At 45.2% G+C, this 23,390-nt stretch overlaps 1 protein-coding gene across 3 annotated transcripts in view; it reads right to left on the reverse strand.

Annotated features, from left to right (window-relative positions):
- The window catches only part of ARID1A (AT-rich interaction domain 1A), a 55,618-nt gene that overhangs the window by 27,987 nt on the left and 4,241 nt on the right, over positions 1 to 23,390 (reverse strand). For 2 of the 3 annotated variants that reach the window (XM_035903989.1, XM_035903988.1), the window contains 3 exons: positions 13,203 to 13,415; positions 12,048 to 12,509; positions 10,937 to 11,050 (listed from right to left, as the gene is read on the reverse strand). In XM_035903989.1, coding sequence (XP_035759882.1) covers positions 10,937 to 11,050; positions 12,048 to 12,509; positions 13,203 to 13,403 — 777 coding nt within the window. In that variant the 5' untranslated portion in view covers positions 13,404 to 13,415. Of the gene's footprint in view, positions 1 to 10,936; positions 11,051 to 12,047; positions 12,510 to 13,202; positions 13,416 to 16,024; positions 16,060 to 23,390 lie in introns of those variants that run through there. The other variant, XM_035903987.1, reaches the window with a different exon arrangement.

Raw genomic sequence — 23,390 nt, forward strand, 5'->3', positions numbered from 1 at the left:
TGACAAATCAGAGAGTCAGAACGGAGTTCTTCAGTCACCAAGCTGGTCCAGCTTACCAGAGGCACACTGGAAAGGGCCCACGCTCCTGCAAGCCCTGCATCACCACCAGCTCAATTTCAATGCTTTCATATTCTGACAAAAACCATCAGCACTTATCACCACAAACACGAAACCCACCGAGCACTGGCTCTCAGCGTTTGGTAGGCAGCTGCAGGCTTGCTGAACACCCTGGGTGAGAATGTAAAGACCTACCATCACCGTGAGAAAAAAAAAAATTAACTATACCAAAGCCAAAGCAGATTTCCAAGTCCTGTCCTATCCCAAAAATATAAAAGTTGTCCCAAGGAAGACCACCATTCACCTCACTCTGCTCTTCTACAATCGGTTATTGCACAGAAGATAACGACTCCATCTTTACAACACCAAAAGCATCTTCTAGATGATCACCATTCTTGGTGTGCACATGGGCTGGACAAGAGACAAAGGGGAGGAAGAGGAAGGATGCATTCAGGATGTTTCTCCAATAAAACCTCTCACCACATCTAGAACATTTCTGGAATTTAAAGTGATGTGAAAGATGCTGTTCATACTCTGTTCCTGTGTGCTCTGTACCCTGTCATACTTTGGGAGGAGCGGGGTAGAAACCAAAAATACATATTTTTACACTGCCAGTTTACCTGTTACTGATTTTGTATTCATACATGTGTGGGAAGCACGTTCATCCACATTCCCAAGCTACCCGAGATGACTAAAGACTAATCAAATAGAACCAAAGCCTAGCAACACAAGCTGCCACATAGCTCTTACCTCTTCCTCTCCAAGGCGCTGAAAAGTTTGGTTTTAGTTTAACAGGGAAAGATCACCTTCTTCCAGCGTAAGAAATACGGAATACCCAGAAGGAAGATCACTGCCACCTTAGTACGAGCTGCACAGTACACTTCTATGTTTTATGAAAGCTTTTTAAATTCATGGCCTTGCCTCTTCTCTTGTATCCCCCTTCAAAATGGGACAAGATCAGCAATCAGAAGGAAAAAAGGGATTTAATTATGCTATGAAATCACTGATTTTGGCCCCTCAGAAGCTCAACCTCTGATCTGAGCAAGGACGTCACATGAGCAACTAGAAACTAGACAGTCCTCAGGTTCTGCAGCAAGCTCTTTTGGAGAAAAATCCAAGATCCTGGTTACAAAACTAAGCATGCATAAAAACCTTCAAGTCCTATTATGTACCACTTACTCATCCAAACAGTCCTTAGGTAAAGGAAGTAAGTACTAGACTTTTACTACTTCAGGAGAAAAACACCTGCCCACTAAAACAAATATCAGGAAGGCAACACTATCAAGGCTTCAGCCTCTGCTCGATGGAGTCCATATTCCCTTCCCTTACGAGGAGTTTAAGCTCCTCTCAGGCATCAGCGCTGACAATTACAAACCTAAGATGGGGACTAGAACATGCAAGAGAGATGCGTGCAGTTTCCTTTCTCAGGAAAGAAGCTGAAAAGCTCATTCTTCCAGGCTGGCTTTAGACAAACTGGTAGAAGCTGCTGGCTCTAGCTGCACTGCAGGAAAAAGAGCATTTGGAAAGGAGGCTGGCAGGAGGAGGGGCTCAGTGTCACACAAGAAATTTTACTCTGATTGCAAAAATAAGCTGCTGTTCTAATCCACCTCAGTAAATCTAGGTGAGACTGGTCGTTTGGCAAAAAGCAGGTACAAAATAAAAAGGGAGGACGACAGACGGAAGTGCTGCTGGCTTTACTACACTCCTGCAACGGGAGACCTTGCAAAACAGCCAGCGCTGCTACCGCAGCAGCCATTGATTTTTCAGAGGTCGATACTCCACTCCCACAGATCTACTCGGCAGGAGCTTTAATCACATCTACTGCTCCTACCCTGTGCCACCCCTCCTTCTCTTCCCCCTCCAAATAAAATTAAAAAAAAAAAAAGGGGGGGGGGGTGTGAGCCAAGGGGGCTTTCCTCCCCCTTCAAACACTGAACAGACTAACAAATTTCATATTCTCGGTCTTTGGAGAGGAGAGATTCAAAAGCTGTAGTTGCAGCACAAAGTATAGAAGGAGTAACATGATTCATCCTCAGAACAAGATGTCGCTGAAGGGAAAACCCACCATGTGGAAGGCTAGCGTTCCCACTCAGGCAGCGCCGGGTGCTGAGCTCTTCTGCAGGACCCTGGGAAATGCAGCAGCAAAACCGTCCAGAAGAGTTTCCATTTAACCCTTTGAAAGCTGATCAGCTTCTTAAAAATACTGCTTATCCAAACATCGATACAATATAAAGTACTCAGAGCAGCAGTGGTAAGTGCTGAAGTTCTACTTGAGAGAGCAGTGTCACTTCAGCTAACACAGAAGCTGGCCCGGCCATCCAGCAGCAGCGTTGCCATACAAAAGGATAAAACCTTCAGCTTGGGCAGTTAACCCTGACCCTAAATCAAGTTGCAGGAAAGAAGCACGGAGGACCCCAGGCACAATGAGCAGCAACAGCGCAGCAGCAGATGCTCTCGGCAATGCTGGTTTTGTGGAAGGTGTTAGGGATGCAGGGGGAGCGAGACCTATGAGTTGATCACATCAATCGGAAAGGCTGGTCTGACACCACGCTGTGGGAAGGCAAGTGCAAGCGAGAAACTAGTACGGGTCTCAGATGACAGACCACAACCTGTTTATTTAAAGAGCTTTTGTTTTTCTTCCAGAGGGTTTTAAGTATTCTACTTCAGTCTGAAGACAAACCCCAGATCATACAAAACGCTAAATCACGTAAGAGGCAGGAAGCTACCCTCTTCTTGCCAGCCGTAAGGATATTCCAATTCCCCAGCAGTGCTTCCTCTGGAAGGCGCTTTCCAGTCTCCGATGCGTTCAATTTAGACTCCAAAGCATTTAGTCATCTCAGCATGTGATTATGCCACCATGCCAACCACACGAGTTAGGGTGGGCAAAGAAATGCAGCAAAGGCAGGAGTCTGAAATAATTAGAAAGTTAAAAAGGCCCCTGCTCAGGCCAATACTTTGGATTTTAAGACAGCTCAGGTTTTAGTATTGTTACCAGCCTCTTTGAAACAATTAAGAGTGACAGAATCAATTTCTAAAAAAGCGGAAGGAAGGAAGGAAGGTTTTTAGGAGAGAAAAGATTTCTAAGGTGTCAGGTATTTGCAAGCCTGATGAATCTGAAGGTCTTCTCGCTGGAAAAAAAGCTGCTGAAGAGATAGCTGAAAGCTGGCAGCTCCTTCCCAAAGTCCGTGGTACCTGGGGGGCTACAGCTGAGCCCCCCGACACTGTCAGCCAGGGCATCTCTAGAGAAACCACTTCCAGTCAAGAGCCTGTGTGAAATACTGCACCCGTGCCCAGGTACCGCTGATCCGGATGGGACAGAGAAACTGAAGACACATTTGGAAAGAATCAAGGAAAATCTCCTCTCGCCCTGGCTCAGAGCTGCGAGCGTGCACGGGAAGAGGTAACATAACCATGGAAACCTGGCCCAGGCCAGACGCTGACGTATGCCCGGTGCTACCCTCGGGGTCAGGGTGCCAGAACAGTCAATTCGTAGAGATGTCACTTCTTGTCATTTCAGGAAATTCAAGTTGTTGGTGTTGTTTTTGTTTTGTTTTGTTTTTTAAGTAAAGGTTTCTATTTTCCTGGGTAAGCCCAGATTCAAAATTCTAATAAAAACCAATTACACAACTCCTCCTCCACTTACCAGGACTTGTTTGAAACCACAGCGCGAACCTTGTACCCACCGGGTGCGGGCACAAGCCCATCCAAGTGGCGTGGCCGCCGCAGGAAGGGAGCAGAGCAGACCGAGCCTTGGGCCCCTGCCATGCCCCACATTTGAGCACCATGTGGAAATGGTTTTCTCCACAACATTTATAATCGCGCACGTCTCCAAAGACAAGTCAATCCAGCACACCAAAAGGACATTAACAGGAAAATGATTTTTGTAAACTGAAAGCTCAGGTGTGGCAGCATTTAAAAAGCGCGCAGCACTGTCAGCCAAAGTTAAACACCTTAATTTATCCCTGCAACCACTCCACACAGCAGATGAAGGTCACACGAACGTGGACTCTTCCTCTCCTGCACAGTGTGGGACCTCTGGCAGGGTTAAGTTTTGATGGAGAGGGAAGAGGATGAGGGTAGTATGTCTGACCGACAAGAAGCTTCCGCACATTTTAAGGGGTCTCCAATGACACCAAGTCAGCAGCAAAAAGGAAGCAAAAAAACCTGATTTCCCTGCCCTACAACAACGAGCTTCTCGAAAGCGTGTTTAAAAGTGGAGGGTCACCTCGCGAGACGTGCACTTCAGCAGCTGCAGTGCACAGAGCAGCTCCGTGTTTTCAGGCTGCGGCAGCGCAGGGGATGCGTGTGATAGAGCACAGACTATTGTTCAGGATCCAAGACCAGAACTGGTCATCCTACAGCAATTTCCTGATTAAACACTGACCCGCCTAGTCACTCTGCCCAGGCCTAGAAGAACAAGAGCCCGTCCTCTCCCGTGTGAGCTGCCAGCCGTCCCTGCCGCCCACCTCCACGCGGAGGTTGCCGTCTCCTCTTTCAGCTGGGCCCGTAACCGAAATCGCTCCTAAGAAAATGAAAGGCTGGGGGTTAGGGGAATCTGTGCGAGGCGTGCAGGCAGGAAGCAGAGCCGAGCTGCTCGCGACCAGAATAGAAACAGGAAACGAGCCCGGCATCGAGCATAGAGCAACCCGCTGCCAGCGCAGGCTCCCGCGAAGCTGCATCAGCGGCTCCGCGCGGCATCGTCTCGAAAGGGACGTTTATCAGAGGCAAAGGGCTCCGTGCAGCCCGGAGCGGGCCCGGGCAATGTGGAGCGGGGTGGGGAGTTTCCTCCCAAGCACGGAGTAGCGGGTCGGATGAGCTCAGTTCAAACTCAGAGGAAGGGGTGGGAGGAGAGAAAATTGCCACATGGACAAATAACTGAGCAATGCAGAGAAGCAGGTCACAGGCACGAAACATGTCACTGGAGGGGCTGGAAGATTAGGGTAGCTTTGCGAGCAGCGCTCCACGCTCTCCACAGCTGTAGAGGTTATTAGCAAAATTTTAAAAATTACCAAAAAAGAGGCACAGTCTTCTCAAGAAACCAGACAAAAACAATGGCCACAATCACACGCCAAGAAAAGCTTAGGAAGAGGAGCTTTGGTCAGGATAAAAACATTTTCAACTTCCCATATCACCATAACTTGGGATAGAAACCTTCCTATCAGCATAAACTGGAATGCACCAATCTCTCCAATACCAGTGTTTCAGGTATTGTGCTCCCGGGCAAGCCTCCGGGTGCTGGTGTGTTTATCTGCATATCCACTGTGATGCCCAGGCACCACAGCATGCAACTACCCTGCTTTGAAATGCATACATCACTAATCCTTCTCTTAAGGCAAGCAATAAGACAAGCTCAAAAGGCCAAATACAAACCAAACAGAAGCAGGAAGTCCCATATGGAAAGAGAAAAAGAAAGAAAGAAAAAAAAAAAGAAAAAAAAAAAGAGCCTGAAGTGACTAGCAAATTCAACTATAAAAGGTTCTTTTCCCCTCCCCCAAACAAAATTGTCAAAATGATTAATTTTGAGCTCAAAGAATTTTTAAGAAAACGTTCATTTCCTGGGCTGCACCTCCCTTCTCATCCACAGCAGCTTTGAGACAGGGTTTTTTTGCTGCATTTCAGCCTGTTGCATTGATTACTTCCAGGTCAGGGGACGCAGCTGACAGAGCTCAACTTTATTCCACTTCAAGTGAATACAAGTGAAATGACCACTTTGTAACGGAAAATCCAAACGGTGCTTCCCTGACAACCTCCAGCATCCAAATTCAGAAACTACTTCAGAAAGGAAGAGGTAATCAAATAAAAAATACCCTGCAACTGCTGGGGATATTCACAGAAGGGTTCTTTCTGTACAAGCCAAAACTCTGCAGCCTCATTCCTCTCCTCTCCCCACAAAACCTAATTTTGCTAAATCCATACTGCAAAGATCCAAGACCAGAACACATGTTCAAAAGTTAAACGTGGATCGGCAATTTGTTTTCGGTTCGTTATATGCCTTTCTTCCATTGACAAGTCAGAGATTAACCAAATATGAAACGCGGCTGAATAAGCAAAACAGTTTTCCAGTAGTGCAAAATACTGAGATTAAAGCGATTCCCACTCCACGTCAAGATGAAAGTAAGTTGCCCAGAACAGGGATGGGGTTTCTCCCTCAGGCTACACGGGACACTGACCAAAACAAACTAAGGACATTCTGGGGTAGGAATTCTGAAACTTCTGTCCAAGCTGCCCCAGTTTGCTTCACTACGTATTCACTGCAACAAGAAAAAAAAAAAGAGCCTGAAGTGACTAGCAAATTCAACTATAAAAGGTTCTTTTCCCCTCCCCCAAACAAAATTGTCAAAATGATTAATTTTGAGCTCAAAGAATTTTTAAGAAAACGTTCATTTCCTGGGCTGCACCTCCCTTCTCATCCACAGCAGCTTTGAGACAGGGTTTTTTTGCTGCATTTCAGCCTGTTGCATTGATTACTTCCAGGTCAGGGGACGCAGCTGACAGAGCTCAACTTTATTCCACTTCAAGTGAATACAAGTGAAATGACCACTTTGTAACGGAAAATCCAAACGGTGCTTCCCTGACAACCTCCAGCATCCAAATTCAGAAACTACTTCAGAAAGGAAGAGGTAATCAAATAAAAAATACCCTGCAACTGCTGGGGATATTCACAGAAGGGTTCTTTCTGTACAAGCCAAAACTCTGCAGCCTCATTCCTCTCCTCTCCCCACAAAACCTAATTTTGCTAAATCCATACTGCAAAGATCCAAGACCAGAACACATGTTCAAAAGTTAAACGTGGATCGGCAATTTGTTTTCGGTTCGTTATATGCCTTTCTTCCATTGACAAGTCAGAGATGAACCAAATATGAAACATGGCTGAATAAGCAAAACAGTTTTCCAGTAGTGCAAAATACTGAGATTAAAGCGATTCCCACTCCACGTCAAGATGAAAGTAAGTTGCCCAGAACAGGGATGGGGTTTCTCCCTCAGGCTACACGGGACACTGACCAAAACAAACTAAGGACATTCTGGGGTAGGAATTCTGAAACTTCTGTCCAAGCTGCCCCAGTTTGCTTCACTACGTATTCACTGCAACAAAAACTCAAACGCAACCTTTCTGTTTCAGGACCTCCAAAACCTTGCCAGTCCTCCTGGTTCGGAAGTCCCACCCCACGGAGAGCCTTTCCTATCAAAGCACTGCTGAAAACAATACCTCTCGCAAAAGTTTCAGCTTCCACAGATAGGAAAGCTTCCCTGAAGAAATCCCAGAAGGCCTAGTGAAAAGCAAATACAAGCCAGTATATACCGGTATCAAATCAGTGGCTTTTGGGGCCAACCTGGAAGTCCTAACACCGCAGATCAAAACCTCTATGGCTGGAAGGTATAAACAGCCCAGTATGGCAATCACTGTCTCAATGCTCTATTCATCCATCCCAAAGACATCAAGAACTCGCACTCGACTCCTTCAAGGCAGCCCATAAGACAGAGCCCGGGCAAGATAACGATCTGTTGCATGTTTCATAATGAGATACAAAATTCCTCTCAACAAAAGTCCAGAGAACTTTGCAGCAGACCTGATTTGCAAACCAAACCCAAATGGATGTCCTAGCACCCTATTTGCTTCCCCTGTACTTGCTACCAGCACCTTCCATGTCTAAGCAGAAGGAAATTAATAGCTGGAAATATTTGACTCTGACAGACTTACAATCCAAGCCTCAAAAGGTAAAGACACCAAATAAACTGGATACAACTTGCCAGGAAGAATTCTTTGCTAAGGAGAAGAGACTAGGGAATCTCCTGGGAGAAAGAGATTTATACTAAGGATTACCATTCCTCTATTACACCCAGACACAAAAGACTACACTTCACTTCTCCCATACACAATAACAATCTAAGTTTAGTTTAGCTGCAACCCTGACAGAGCCTCCCTAGGGAAGCAGCAAATTCTTCAGAGAAATTCTTCACCTCGCCTGCTACAGGAAAACAGTACCAGCCAGGACACTCGCATGGATGCACTACTCTTTAAAAGGCATCAGTGAGTTCAGGTTAGCAGCTGCATTCTCCCCCAAAACACAGCAAGTATAATCTTTGCAAAGGGAACAACAAACCAGGAAATACTTAAGCTAGAACAGCCTGTAACACAAGCAGAAATGGAAGACCAGACATTTTGCTACTTACAAATGAGCAGACAAAGCATTAGAGAAATCAGTAATTTGACTCTTCTGCTGTTACAAGTGTGAATACTGGAATATTGTCAGGAAAAAGTTCTGTTAGTGACACCAAAATCATTATCGGGAACATACCTTGAAGACCCCCACCCAGAACAATCAACGTGCCATTTCTCAGGCAGATCCTAACAAAGCCAGCAAGAGCTCACAGGAGTTGAACAACTTGACAATGTCACTGTCTAGGAGACCACCGCCTCCTGAAATGGTGATAGGATCAGCCAAAGAAATGTCTTCCCCCCTTATTGCTTAGAATTCTAACATTAATGTTGACGTACAATATTAATGTGTAAAAGCCAAAGACTCATAAAGGCACCGGGTATATAAATTTAACACGTTATAAGAACCAAAAAAGCAGCAACCTCCTTTCCTTTTCCTGCTGATCTATGTTTAATTAAAGATGATGCATGGCACGATTTGCCCCGATTCCAAGATGCCCAGTGAGCTATTCCACAGTGCCCATGGAGGCTTGGAAAAGGGCTCAGAACTCCACAAAAAATTAAAAGCCTACAAACAAACTATGCTTCTGCAAGTCATACATAATAGCAAAACAGGGATCCAGGAATCCTCCCGAGTAGGATAAAACTTTCTAAACCAGACAGACTGAGCAATATAAGGAAGATAAAAAGAAATTGATAGCAGCCTTCCACGTAGTTCTTTTGTTTCTAAGCATCCCCAGGCCAAACTTTGTGCAAGAGATTGATCACTGAAACCAAGAATTGGCTTCCATGCACCTCAGAGGTCCTCTCTTTAAACCATTCCACAGCACCACTGATGCATTTCTCAATTTACAGACAGGGGTGCTGGTCTTGTCCTACAAGACCCGAACAAGAAATCAAGGAATTATGAATAAGGGTGAGTTTCTGCAGGGGGTCTCCTTTTTTTTAATTTTTAGCAAGGAAGAGAAGGCCCAAAAATACACCGGGGTTGGGTAAAATAAAGACTGCTTGATTTCTTAAATGCAAATTATTCAGAGATAAAGTCAGGAAAAAGAGGACTATAAAGTCTGTTTAAAACAGAAGCAAGCTTTATGGCTAGCCAACTCTAAAGCTGGATCTGTTTCTTGCACCTTGGATTTCTCTCCAGCAAACCTCTGAAGTACCTGATCAGGAATTGGTGGACATTTAAAACTTTTAAACTGGATCAAATTCCGTCGTTTCTAGGTTCCTTCGCTCTTACAGCGGAGATGGGTATCTTTGCTTAAACTGCTTGGGAAAAGGCAAAACTTGAAAGGGGCCAAATACATTTAACCACAAGGTATAAAACAAACTCCCACTTGGTGCTGAGAAGGAGCCACTTTTGCTATGCAGAGCAACTAATTCCTATAATCTGAGTCAGAGGGCGCTGATTGGTACGATTCACGAAGGCTCTATCAACAATGCTACTGAACAGGACTTCCCACCGTTCTGAGCTACAGCAATTTCTTCAATTACTTCAGTGGCTTCACTTTTCCTACATTCTTCGCCAGAAGATGGGTCACATGGAAGAACTTGTGGAGAGGCAGAGTGGAAAGAAACATGCTATTTAAAAGGATTTTCCCCCAGGCCTCAGAACAAATTAAATCTTTGTAATCAGGGTCCAAAAGGAAAAAAAAAAAAAAAAAAAAAAAAAAAAGGAAAAGGAAAAGAAAGAAAAAAGAAACAACCCACAACTACTCCCATTAGGTGGTCAGAACTAGAATCACTTCGTATTTTGGGTGACAATTTGTACCCACAATCCAAAGGAATTATTTCCAGGGGCTCACAACAAAGCTGTTCTCGTTGCTGAGAGCAAAAATAACTTTGCTGTATACACAGCTCACTCTCCTCTGACCAATCCAACTGCTGCTTAGAAAACTGACTTCGCCAGCGGCTAAATAAAAAAATAAAAGCTCACTCACTTCCTACTGGTTACAATGAAAGTAACCAGCAAAAATCACAACTCAGCAGCTCAAAACTTCCTCCAAGTCAGAGGCACAGACCAACTTGTGCAAACTAATCTAAACTTTTAACCCTTCTCCATTTTCTTGATGAAGTTCTAAACCAAAGTTAAACTATTCTGGTCCAAAAAGCTGCTGGAACAGTAGGTACTAATCTCATACCCAACTGTTCACTGTACATACAGCAAGCAGATTTAGAACGCAAAAGAAAACATGATTCTCCATCTGTCAAGGAAGGAGCTATCCATGACTGATCTTCCTCACACCAGGTACTAATAAACTTGTCTTTTTCATCAACTGTTCAGTCAGATTGGACCAAAGAAGCAGAAATCAGCAGTATAAGAATCCAATGACACAGGAACGGAACCGCGCTGCCAGTCTGCTAACCAACAGTGGGTTGAAGGAACAAGAAAATAAAATAAAAATGAGACGCTTTCCCCTGGAGGTCAGGGTCTACTCCAGCAGCAGTCAGGTACTTCCGACACTACAAACAGCTCAAAAAAAATATTTTCGCTAGAGCATGCAGACCAGTATATTTAGGGTTAAGCTTTACTCTCAAATCCATTACTTTTGTAAATTACATTTAATCTCCAGTGGGAAGCCAGAAGCTAATGACTTAGTAAAAAGCACAGGCAGCCTCCATCATTCCCATTTCCATGTGGAATACTACCAGTGCTAATTTATCCTGCTGTGCTTCTGATTGCCCTCGCCCCATTCACTTCTAGATCAGCTCACCACTCACCGGCAGGCTAGAAGGTCTGGACTGAAGATTCAAGTTCATATCTTCTTGCCCTTTACTGGAAGCCATTGAGGGAGCAGATGATGCCTGGGACCCAAATGAGTCTTGAGATAACTCCTGAAACATCAAGAAATACCAAAAAAACCACAAATGGGAATAAAATAAAGGCTCTGCTGGAATCACTCTGCTATATTCTCACATTATGGAAGAATTATGCACCCTCGGTGACAGTTGCCCAAAACAGGAAATAAGACAGCAAAGAGTTCAAGCCAGCACGCCTGCTGCTCTGCAGGACAAACACTGCTGGACTGCTACAGAGAGCGTTGGGAGTAGAAGTCTGGAACACGACAAAACGGTAATTCTCCAGCTTTCCCTTATTACAGATCCTGAAGAACAGAGACTGTCCCGGGAGACTGCCCAATTCGCTTCTTGATCTTCTAACATCTTACAATAGCTCGAAGTACTTCATTATACAAACAAAGCAAGTCAATTAAAATCTTCCACTTTTCAAAAGCTACCTTTGGTGCACTGCAATGTTTGCCAAAAAGTGCCAGCTAGCTTTTCACACAACTATTAAAATTCTATTACGCCTTGCTGAAAATAAAAACAATTTATTAAAAAGAAAAAAAATCTGCTTCATGATTTTATCTTCAACTCCATGCACTTGCTGCTTTATTTGTCCTCCCTAAAGCCAAGTTTTACATTTAAGAGCAAACTCTCCCGTCATCATCTATGTGTCACTCTGCAAACTGTGCTCTGCTATTGTGCTAAGCCAAGTAGCTCTGTAGACCACCTGGAGAACTTCCACAGACCACAGCATGAAAACCATTCCAGTACAAAATCCTTTAGACTGGTTATTGCCAAACAGCAGCATTTACTTGACAGTAGTCTTCAAAACTGCAGTATTAGCACGGCCCAGCCTGTTACCACCACATCTCTTTGTAAGAGATATAGATCTAGACACAACAGAGAAGGCAGCACATCTATTACCGTAATCATTCCAGCCAGTTTGCTGACGTGTAGTTCAACCGACTTTTAACACACAAAGAAAAGGATTTGCTCAAGTTTCTTTAAAAATCACCTACAGAAGGAAACAAAGCAGGACACAGCCTACCTGAGGAGGGGGGAAGCGTTGCTGGGAGTACGCAGACTGCTGCTGCGGCGGCTGTGACTGGGGGTATGAAGATGACTGCTGAGAAAGAGCCGAGGAAGCCGTCTGCTGAGTTTGTTGCTGCTGCTGGTAGGGCGACTGTGACTGCTGCTGCGAGTAGGGAGGTTGACTCTGTTGGTGTTGCTGGGCTGTGGACTGCTGTTGAGGATATGGAGTTGGGGACTGCTGATGGGGCGGCTGGGATTGCTGCTGAGAATAGGCAGGCTGCGATGTCTGAAGTTGTGGAGGTTGAGACTGAGGCTGTTGCTGCTGCTGATAAGAAGGCTGAGAGTGAGGGGTCTGGGATGGAGGCTGCTGAGAAAACAGAGGCTGCTGCTGTTGGGGATGAGGGCTTTGCTGGTTGTAATATGGAGTCTGGCTTTGCTGCCCATATGCACTGGGGCCCTGCTGCCCATAAGGAGGAATCTACAGAAGAAGAGGGTAGAGTTATGCCAGTATTTTACATACACACACAAAGTAACATTATGCTCAAGAAGAAAAAATTTCAGACCTGTGCAGAGCAGTTAACTGGGAATGTTACTGGAAATGCCACTACCTAGACACTTCGCAGACAACAGCAAAAGTCACTTGTGTATGACATTGCTCTTGGCAGTAACAAAATTTTAATAGGCACCATAATTATGTTTTTAGGGATCCCGATCTCACCACCCTTCAATGACAGTAATATTGAAAGTAAAGACTGCTTGCTCCAAAAAGAAAAAAAAAGAAAAAAGGCAGCCTTTTGGATCCTGCAACAGTCCAGCAGGAGCCACTTGGATCACATAGTGAGCCAAAACTGACCTGTTTCTTCTGTCAAGAACAGCTGTGTCTTTAACAGAACACAGTGGAAAGACTATCTTACCCCCCTCGCTATTTTTCCCGTGTTTGATTCACTGCTCTGCCATTGCCTCTCTTGGAAGCAAGGATTCCACAGGTCCTTGTACATGGATCACATCTGGATCCAGGTGTGGTGCAAGATGTAGCCTGAAGAAATGCCATTTTACCTAAGCAACTGATTCCAACCCAGCTGAAGGTGGGCCCTTCAGAAGACACGGTACTTTGTTGCTCTTCTGCCTGCCCCTGCTGTAAATAGAGACTACAGAAGCTTAGGTGCTCTACCTGCTGTGCATATGAGATGCTGCCCATTGTACTTTGCGTCCTGCTTTGCATTCCCATGGGATATCTCTGGGGAGTTTGTGGCCCATACGGCTGTCCTGGATAGCCATGTCCTTGCTGTGGCCCTGCTTGAGGTCCTTGTTGTTGTGTGTATGGGTTGTTTCCTCCATATGGCTGAGGCCTCATCTTCCCCATCTGATCCATTGGGCTTGAAGGCTGCAAAGCAAGTTGCGACACACATTGTGCACCCAGCTACATAAAAGAATCATCCACAACTTCCCAAAAACCCCAGAAGAAAACTTCAACAGGTTGGCGCAGAGAAGTGGAAGCTCGTCTGTCTCTTCTCAGGTGCTAGCCCCACAGTTACATCCCGAATTACAGCAGGACTCCCGCTGCCCTTTCAAACCTACAGACATTTCAGAAAGAACAAACCCAATGAGAAGAAGTCATTTTATGCTGACATATCTCCCGTGGCCGGAGGACAGGAAAGAAACAGGGAAGGATCATTAAGAAAGATGAACTATCAGTGTAAGTGGCTTTTCCCCATAGTAGGTAGTAGTTTAATGTCCAGATATTCCACAACAAGGTAAATTTAGGCTGAAAATTTAAATATTCCTGAGAAATGCTGCTTCATTCACATATACCAAGGTCTCCCAAAACACTACAGCCTGTTAATTTACACTTACGCATTTCAATTAAACCCTATGATGTAGTAACACTGGGCAGTGCTACTGACATGCACAGCGCTTAAGACTGCAGCTCCATTTTTCCCTTTTTTTTTTTTTTTTTAACATGCATTTTGTGTCTGCTGCCTTTGGTAAAATAAAGGTTTCTAAATCAAATTTCTTCAGATGCAAGAAAGAAAAAAAAAATTGTCAGCCTTGAAAGTCAGGGCCTGGAGTTTTAGAGCAGACGTGAGGAGATGAGTGAATAAATGCAACTTTCCTAGGGCTTCCTAATCTGTACTACCCCTGTCTGGAGCCAAGACATAAGAAGAGTCAATCAAATTTCCTGAAAATAGTATAAACCTCAAAACACAGTCTTTCTACCTAGGCCGTATTATTCCCATACTAAAGCAAGGACTGTTTTGGTGTAGTGACCTCTAAATGAATCCCAGGCGCAGTCTTTAACCTCCATCACTCGGACTGAATAAGAATTGTTCGCTGATCTCCTGATGACCTAACTAATACCAATTAGATGTTTTCCACCAGATCACCATGACAATGGACTCTCTATTACACCATTCCTTCCTGCAACTAGCCCTAGGGTGGTATTTGTACAGATCCACCCTCTCTTGCTGAGATCAGGTGCTTGAGGAGTGGCACTACAGGCCCGCACAAGCAAATACCGCACAAAGCCAGCTCCTGCTGGAAACCTGGAAGAATCCCGGAGACCAGAACAGCATTTCAGTTATGTTTGCAGAATCCACCCTCCTAGGGGGGGGAAAAAAAAAAAAAAAAAAAGTTCGTGCAGTATGCTACACTTCAGAAAATCCTACCCCAACAGCCAGCACAGCTTGAAGTCCCAACACACAGACCCTGAAAACATTTGTTTGACCAGCTGTCTGCTACATCTTGCCTGCCAGGCAAGCCACAGCACCGAGCCCACGCCAAACGGAGTAAGTAGGGGCGCAACGGGGAGTTAATGGTAACTCTTGTGGGGCAACAGGAGCTGGGGAGGGCATTTAATGGAGATGGCAGGAAAAGCAACCTGATTTTGGTAAGGGAGGGGGGCCACCCACTCAACTGAAATTGGGCTCTCTTCAACAAATTTGCACCGATATGGCATAAATCCATTGAGGACCAGGTCCAAGTCCCCTCCTCCACTCCAGTTCAGTCCCGGACAGCCCTGCAAATACGGCGTTTGCCGTCCTACGGAAGCTGTTTGCAAATGACCACGTGCACGGCACCAGCACGATTCTCTCTATCGAGGCAGCGTTTAGATGTCCTGCCATGCCCAGTTGTGCTGGATGTTATTCCTCCCGATTTCGGTGACATTTCCATTTTTGTCCACACTGATGCTAAAACAGTTTTGAAAAAGTTACGTTTCATGTTTTATGTTCCAGTTATCACAGATGCTACTGCTAAGGAGTAACACAGGCAGAAGCTGCGGGACCTCAGAGGAGGAAGCCCAGAGAAGCCCTAAACCCCTGTGCTCCCAAATGGCCATACCCCGCAGACCACACCATGCACCCACACGGGGTTTTGTACCATGTGCTAAAAAGGAGCTGCCATTCAGGGGGTCAGGAAAAAAAAAATAGAGGTCTTTGATGGCTGGAGTCTGAATCCTCAGAGCTACAGTGACTTACCTCCTGAATGGCAGCACCCATGCAGAGCTTTCATATACCCTAACGGATGCAAATTGTGTTTACATCTTTCAAGCGATTGTCCCTAATGCTTCCTGAGTCTTGCCTTGTGGGTATCACCTTAGATTACGGACATCTTTTCCCTCCCCACATTTTCTTCTTTGGTATGTAAAAACAGTGCCACCAGGAGTGCTTCCCAGCCCCTAGCTTTTGACAAGTCAAACCTCTCCTTCACCACCCCCCAAACACACACCTCCTTCCTTCTTCTACCTGATCCAGTGCAACTTTGGGGGTTACTGACCAAACATTTCAGCATCTTTTCTGTGCGTTACATGCTTCCTCCTGGTTGTTACCCCACCTTCACAGCCTGCTGGCAAGGGCAGCTTCTGAAATACATTCCTCTTCGGGGAATTTTTTTTTTTTTTTAAGTTTTGTGTTTTGTTTTGTTTTAAATACGCACACACCACATGCTGCCTTCTCTGCACAGATTTTCTTGTCTGTGGTCACCCGCAAAGCTAACCATATCTTCAGGAAGGATAGAAACAAGGTGAAGATCCACTTTTCCATTACTCCTACAGGAAGGATGACGACTGTTAAAAAACTTCAAGAAACATTTGGAACCGTTTATGCAGCCATAAAAGAAAAAGAAAAAAAAAAAAAAAAAAAAAAAGAGAAAAAACCCAAAACACAAACCCCAAACATATTTCCAGGATGTGACCAAGCGGTCACCTTGATTGCTCAGCGTAGGAGTACACGACGTGTTTCCAAACTGCGCTGCTTTGAACTGCCACTCTTCCACAAGGCCCTAGCGCACAGAGGATGCTAAAAACAAACATGAAGAGCATCACTCTAAAATTACAGCCTTGTAGATAAAATTCTATAAACAGAAGAAATGTAAATGCCAATTAATCTCTAATGAAGGAACTATTTCATACGCACACTCCTGACTTGTTGCAAACCAACAGGCTAATTCGTGCTCCCTGGGGCTGCCGGGTACATCTCAAGTGCTGCAACGCATTGTTTCTCCCTTCAAAATCTCCCATTAAAGACACACATCTCTTTCACTGACGGGGCTTTAACTGCTCTCAGTCTTCCCAGCGTTGCTCTGGCTTAAAGAGCCTACCATCAGGAAGTCTACTCGAATCTGCTATCTCAATCCTTTTAGGTAATTTAACTACACGCGCCTCAAGAAAAGAACAGTCAAAGCTGAAACGCAGTGAAGTGCAGATCGATCCAAGAGCTCGTGCGAAGACTTTGGGGGGAGCGGAGGTGCTGCACGGGTCCTTTGTACAGCCGTGTTACACGAGACGGGTAAGCCAAGAGGAAGCGACGCCTGTTCACTTGCAAGAACACTTCAGGATAAATAAGGAAATACCAAACTCCGACTGCAAAAGGCTGGAGATTCTTCTCTGGACTGATACATGGGAAATCCTTTCAATAGGAAACCACAGGAGTAGATTACTGTGATTACACTTCAAAAGCAAAGGCCCTGCCACAGAGAGACATAATTGAGAGAAAGTGTTGCTCCTTGATCACTGAAGTCCAGACCCCCTGCTTACACCTCCTTGCATTCATAGAAATTGCTTCTATTCTCCCTTCACTCTTGGTATCTCTGCTGTTTTATAACACTGTTAAGTACCAAAACTTGGTCCTGTCACCAGTCAAAACTTTGAAAAGCAAAGTCGTTTGGTACGGTGTGTAACAAAAGCGACCGTCAGCCGGTGCTCCAGAGAAACTGCTGAGCTTTCGAGAAAATTTTAAGATATTTCTAGACTAAGAGCTTGTAACAGCAAGCCCAAAGCGAGCTTAAATTGCCGAGTTCAAAAGCTCTCCAAATCAGTATATATAATGTCAGACCCCTAAATGAAAAGGCACCGTGAAAACCAGCTATTCTTCAAAAATGACACCAGAGCTTTCCTAAAAAAAAAAAAAACACAACAAAAAAAACCAACCAACTTCTAAGCAGATGAGAGGATTCCACAAACAATTCTCCTGAGATTTTGTCCAGCAGAAGAGAAATTTGGCCTCTCAAAAGAACAGTTTGGTTAAATTGGAGGGGACTTGCTTAATGGTCCCAGCAGGAAAACGAGTAAAGGGAAGAAGCAAATCCCACTTCAGAAGCAAGAGCCAAGCCCTCCACAGCTGTATAGAAAAATGCAATTTTTATTTTCCCCGATTACCTTATTACATATTTGTATTTTATTATGCCAGGGGAAGAATGGGAAGGAGAGTGATTCACGGAACTCTCCAGTTTCAAATCAGCATCACTCAATTATTGGCAAACATGGGTATTGGCCACAACTGGTTTCCTCAGCCACCCCCAAAAAACCAAAAAGGCCAAAAAAACCATTTAAAAAAGCCCTAAGCTCTCACCTTGGATTTGAGATCTTTTTCCTGACCAGATCTGTTGTCCATGTTTTGTGATAAAAAATAATAAAAAGCATTACTGGCTGTTTAACCGAGAGAAGCCCTAATTGATTCCCACAGTAATTAACCTGCATTTTACCTCGGAGAGTGGTAGTTAAGGAAGTCGGCACTGCTATTTATAACTCATCTCAAATTGAGGGCAGACTGCCTAAAATCTAACACATCCCAGCTGTACTCCTGTTTGAACTGGGGCCAAGGGAATTTTTTAAAGCAATCTTGGCACTGAATGAATGACACCAACAGTATGAGCGCGCGTGTGGTTGTGTTGTGGTGACGTAGCAGTGGAGGTGGAAGGGGAAGGGGGGGCAGCACGCCGTAATCCCTCTCCCAAGCCCGCTCGACGCGTACAGGCTCGGCCCCGGCCGGTACAACGCGCCGGAGCCGCCCACCGAGAACCAAACACAGGAAACGTCTTTTCCTGTGGAACGCCTTGAAGTGAGAAGCACATGGCTAATCTGCATAAAAGCAAAGCCACACCACTCCTGCCAGGAAGGTTAGTGCTCGTAATCTCTGGCCATGGAGCTGGCTGCCTGTGAGGACTTGGACCCGCGCCTGATAACCCAGAAAGAGCCGAGAACAGATGGGCAAGGACCCCGGCAGAAACAGCACCGCGCACGTGACTCGCCACATGGCCCCGCGAGCACAAACTATTGTTTGGCTGCTGAGCGCCGGTACAAAGACAAGCCCCGACTGGGCCCTGCGAATTCAGCGAGAGGCGGCAGCTGCTCCCCTACCATCGGCAGGCTGGCCGGAGGACGGGGACCACCAGACCCCGGAGGCCTGGAAGTCGCCAAGCTGAGAAGATGCTGACCAGCGCCAGCAGCTTCGTAACACCGTCCTGCGGGCTCAGAGAACAAGCTGCTCACCTCCCTGAGGCTGAATCTGGATGGGATCTCACTGAAGTGAAGAAACTAGGTCTTGGTAGAAGAGCACGCTCTTTCCTCATGTCTCCAACCCCTCGTTACCCAAAGGCAAGGGCAAGCAGTCTCTGCAGCCAGCAAAGTTACAAAGCAGATTGTCATGTTGGCTATAAAAACTGTATTAGTGATGGACAATGCTGGGAAAGGGGAATCATTTTCCCTAAGAATTAGTCAGCTGGGATCATGGTCATATTGGATTTAATCATTGAAACCAGGCAAGAAAATAAAACCACTCATGCTCCCAAAAACCTTTCTCTGCCATTTCTATCAAAATCAACAAGCTGTACGAAGCAGAAAATCAGTGACAGCAGCATCAGCTTAGCAGGCTGGTAACACCTACAGTGGCTCACAGAAAAGATGCAGGTTCAACAGCAGCAGCTTTCCCTGCCTGTTTTCCAGGGCCTTCCACCCTGTTGAGAAATACCAACCACACCAAGGCAGGCAGTGGGACCTCCACACAAGAGTCATGGCTAATGGAGAATCGCTCGGGAAAAAATGTTTTGCCTTGGATCACGAGGCTGCCAAGAGCCTTTATCAGTTGAGCATGAACGTTTCTAAAAAGCAACCCTAATCAAAGCAGAGAGCCTGCACTGACCTCTGCCATTTCTAGTATGTTCCACATCCTCTGGAGCAACCAAGAGCTCAGGCTGCCGTGAGACACCAAAGCTGGGTAAGGTCTTGGAGGTCCCAACATCCAACACCATTAACACCCCGCATCCACGCTGCCTCCAGGGATAAGGGATTTGACCCCCCACCTTCTCAGCCCTCTCCCTAAACTAAACCTCTGCCATATTTGCAAGTTCAGAGGGTGCTTACCAGAATTACTCTGCCTGCAGCATTGAGGCACCAGAACTTGGTGTAACGGTACCTGCACCTCATGTTGACGGTACTGACAAACAAGCGTGAAACACACGGGAGAGATTGCCCCGAGCTGGCACGAAGCCTTGCAGACCCAGCAAAAGCCAGGCTGCGACGACCCACACCAACTGGAAGACTGATGGAAGCAGAGAGTTACTCCCTTGTGGCATCATCCAACCATGGCAATGCCATGACATCACTGAGAAGACTGAACTAAGGGGGAGGAGGGAACACCACGACATCCAAGGAGCAACACAAGATGGTTCAGCAAACCCTACTTTTCAGCTGCAGGTCGCTCTCAAGCCTCAAGTTTGCACTTCAGACACTTTTACGCCCATCCATATCTCCTGAAACTCCACGCACAAGCGACTCCAATTCCTCTGCAGCCAGTCTAGAGAGTTCGAGCTGAGGAATGAGCACAAACTAACAACTGTCCTCCATCGTGAGCAAACATGGTTCATCTTCCAGTGAGGAACACTTTCGTCTGATCTATTTCAGGTACAACTGGCTGTGCTAAGGTCAGTATCCCAGCCTGAACCTGCTGCCTTTTATAGCCTTCTGAAGGGCCAGCGCACTGGGTCGTACTTCGTGGCCTCTCTTCCTATGGTGGTCTGCTTTTAAAGAGAGATGGAAGAGGCTGAGGGGAAATTAAAGTTAAGATAAAAAGAAAAATCCTCCTGTAGGAGATGAAGATAGCCCCAAAAGACAACAGAGAGAGAAAACCCCGCAGTAAACACTACACGGATGTGTATCAAGTGTCTCACCAGGACAGTTTAAACAAAGAGCATGTTTTACTGAGAACGTCATCACAGAAATGTGCACTTCCTTTTTGTCTTTTCCCCTCCTTTTTTTTACACTTGAGAAATCCACCAGCTTCCTTCAGTCCCTCAGTGTAAGCAGGACAACACAGCAAGCCTGTGCTCCTGACTTTTGGTTTCAGGGTTACAAACACTCGTCCTCTGGAAACCTGCAGGACAAATCAATTTTTATGTAAGCTGCAGGAAAATAAAAACTCCCCATCTCGCCCCCACAAATCCTAGAATCTAACTTAGGTTTTAATACATGACTGAGAGGCAATGTATCATTATCGTCTCATTATCAGTGGTCAATGCAGATTAAATTATTGGTTGTCAAAGTGTTCAGATATCTGACGTCTGCTCAATAGTTTCAGTTCTGCAACTAGAGGGAGCCTGGTTTTTCTTCTGACTTTTTCCAATAGGTCAGAGTTTGACCGAAGACACTTTCTATTCCTCTAATCTTCTGCTAACACACAGCTCTCAGAAGAAGCTAACGCTACACACAAAAAGAAAACAGGACATATTCTAAATTACTTCGCTCACCTGCTTCTAACCAAGAGTTATTTGGAGCTCCTGTAAACTTAAAATCAGCCCTGTTGAATGATGCTCCTTTCCTTGATTACACATTTATTACACCAGTTCCTTTTGGGAGATTTTCTGTAAATCCAGGATACCACGTTTTACCAGCAGAAGGAAGATGAGTAAGTTTTCTCCAAGCAGCTATCCTGTGAACTCTATCTTCCTGGCTAAACACAATTCAGTAATTACCCTATTAACGTTTCTCAGCAAGAGGCCAGTCCACACATCTCCAAGGACTTTCCTAAGCACCACTCTTACTAATACTCTTCAAATTGATTAAAACTGACCAGAGTTTTGCTTACAGGATATATCATTATGCAACATTTTATTCCTCAACAAAGTCAATCAGAAGAAGGTGATCTGGTGGGGAAGTGAAATGAGAGCCCCATCTCAAAGCCTCACTGAAAATAACCCGACATGAGTACAATGTTCGTGCCCAAGTACAAGCAGGGTTCTGGGTTTTTTTCTATTTTTTTTTTAAAAGTGCCAAGCCTGCCCCTGTTTTAAACAAAGTGCATTTGTTGACCTCATCTTTCCTTCCCAGCCTGACTTTAAGACCTCCTTTACAAATTCAACAAATCCAGCTTATCAAGGCTCGGGATTTCAGTTCCTTTCTTCAGTCAGTTGTTGTCTCTGACACATGGCCATGCTGTTTATCACGCCATTTATTTAGGTATCTCTCAGGACCCTCGATATAATATTTCAACCACTATCATATCTAAAGACGACACACAACTGGTTTTCTGCAATCTTCAGGATCTACTCGAAGGCAGATACATGCTCACATTAAGAGGGCATTCTTCTGGACTTGTAAAGAGGTGTAGTACAAAAAGGACCTCAGGTAAGATTTACGCTGTAAACGCTGAGGTGGGCTGGCTGACCTGGGAGAGGGGGAAAAACTCCGCTTTGGTTTTAGGCAAAGTTAGGACCAGACCGAACCTTGCCCACAACCAGGCTCACACCTGAAAATTAGGCAACAACCAGAGGATTAATTTCCCTCTCCCTTCATCTCTCTTCTGCCAGCACGATGGCGATGATGCGACTAAACATGCACCTTGCTTCGAAATACCATAATGTAATGCCTTTGCAAGGGCTCTGAACAGCGGGGAAGAGAAGAGCCCAAGCCTAGGCTGGGTCTGCCCGTGGCATGGCTCACTCGCTCTCTGCAGCTGGCTGGACGACATGCGTTGTCCCTGTCCCAAAACCCATCCCAGCCCGGGTGACCCAGCTGGGCAATTGGTACCTTCTGTATCAGTCAGATGCTGAAGCAGGAGCTGTCAGCTACCTACATGGTTATTTTAACATGGCAGGAGACTCCGACAAACATCATTTACTGAATCAAATGCAGTCAAAATTAACAAAGGATTAAGATTCTTTCACAACAGCTGGAGACTAGTGAAATTTTCACTAATTTCACAGTTAGTCACGAGTCAGATTATGCAATTTGCTATTTAGACAGGCAGTGTGATCTCTAACATCTCCAATAATTTCAACTTGTATTTAAGCACGAAAATATAATTTCATTCTAGCGAAATAACTGGGTACCTAGCTATCCCCTCACTCGCAGACTTCAACTGAATTTAGAAGCACATTATTCAGCCAACTTGCCCCAAGATTTCCTAAGTGCCACTGTTGACTCCTCCCAAAATCTGAGCAATACCAAGAGGTAAAGAAAGCTGCACCTCAGTTCCATGAGTGATTATCCCAAGGAACATGCGATAGTTGTAATGAGGTGGTGTTCCTTTTAAGATGGAAAGAAACTTCCTTCCTGAATATTAAATCAGGCTTCAAGTTTAGCCAACCTCCTACGTCTGCTCTAATGAACTGGAGGCAAGTCAACAAAAAGACGGTTAAGTGTCTCATTACAGCATTTTCGTTCCAGGTCTACTTACACACTAGAAGGAGCAAGCAAGCTCATGTTGTACCACAGAAATGGGACAGGGCCAAGAGCAAGCCATAAAAAAACAAGAGGAGGAAGGGCTAGGATGGAAGAGCAAAATTATTCTAAGTGTCACCACTACTTAAGTGATCCAATTTCGATCAGTAAGAGAGCAGCTGTTCCAGATCGCTAGCAAGATGCAAAATATTTGCACTAAGTGCCACTGAAAACCTGAAAGTGCTTCAGAGGGCCCACAAATACATTCAGACAACTACGACCCGTGGCAAACTTCAGCCATCCAGCTAATTCTCCGTAACCCCCATTTCCTTTCAAACGAGCAATACTGAACTCAGAGACAGATGTCTTTTGCTACTGAACACGGTGGACGTTTCCCAAAACTTTAGGCCTGAAGGAAGACACAATGCA

This window comes from Egretta garzetta, unplaced genomic scaffold (assembly GCF_000687185.1).
Source record: "Egretta garzetta isolate BGI_Z169 unplaced genomic scaffold, ASM68718v1 scaffold101, whole genome shotgun sequence".
In the NCBI taxonomy this organism is placed as follows: domain Eukaryota; kingdom Metazoa; phylum Chordata; class Aves; order Pelecaniformes; family Ardeidae; genus Egretta; species Egretta garzetta.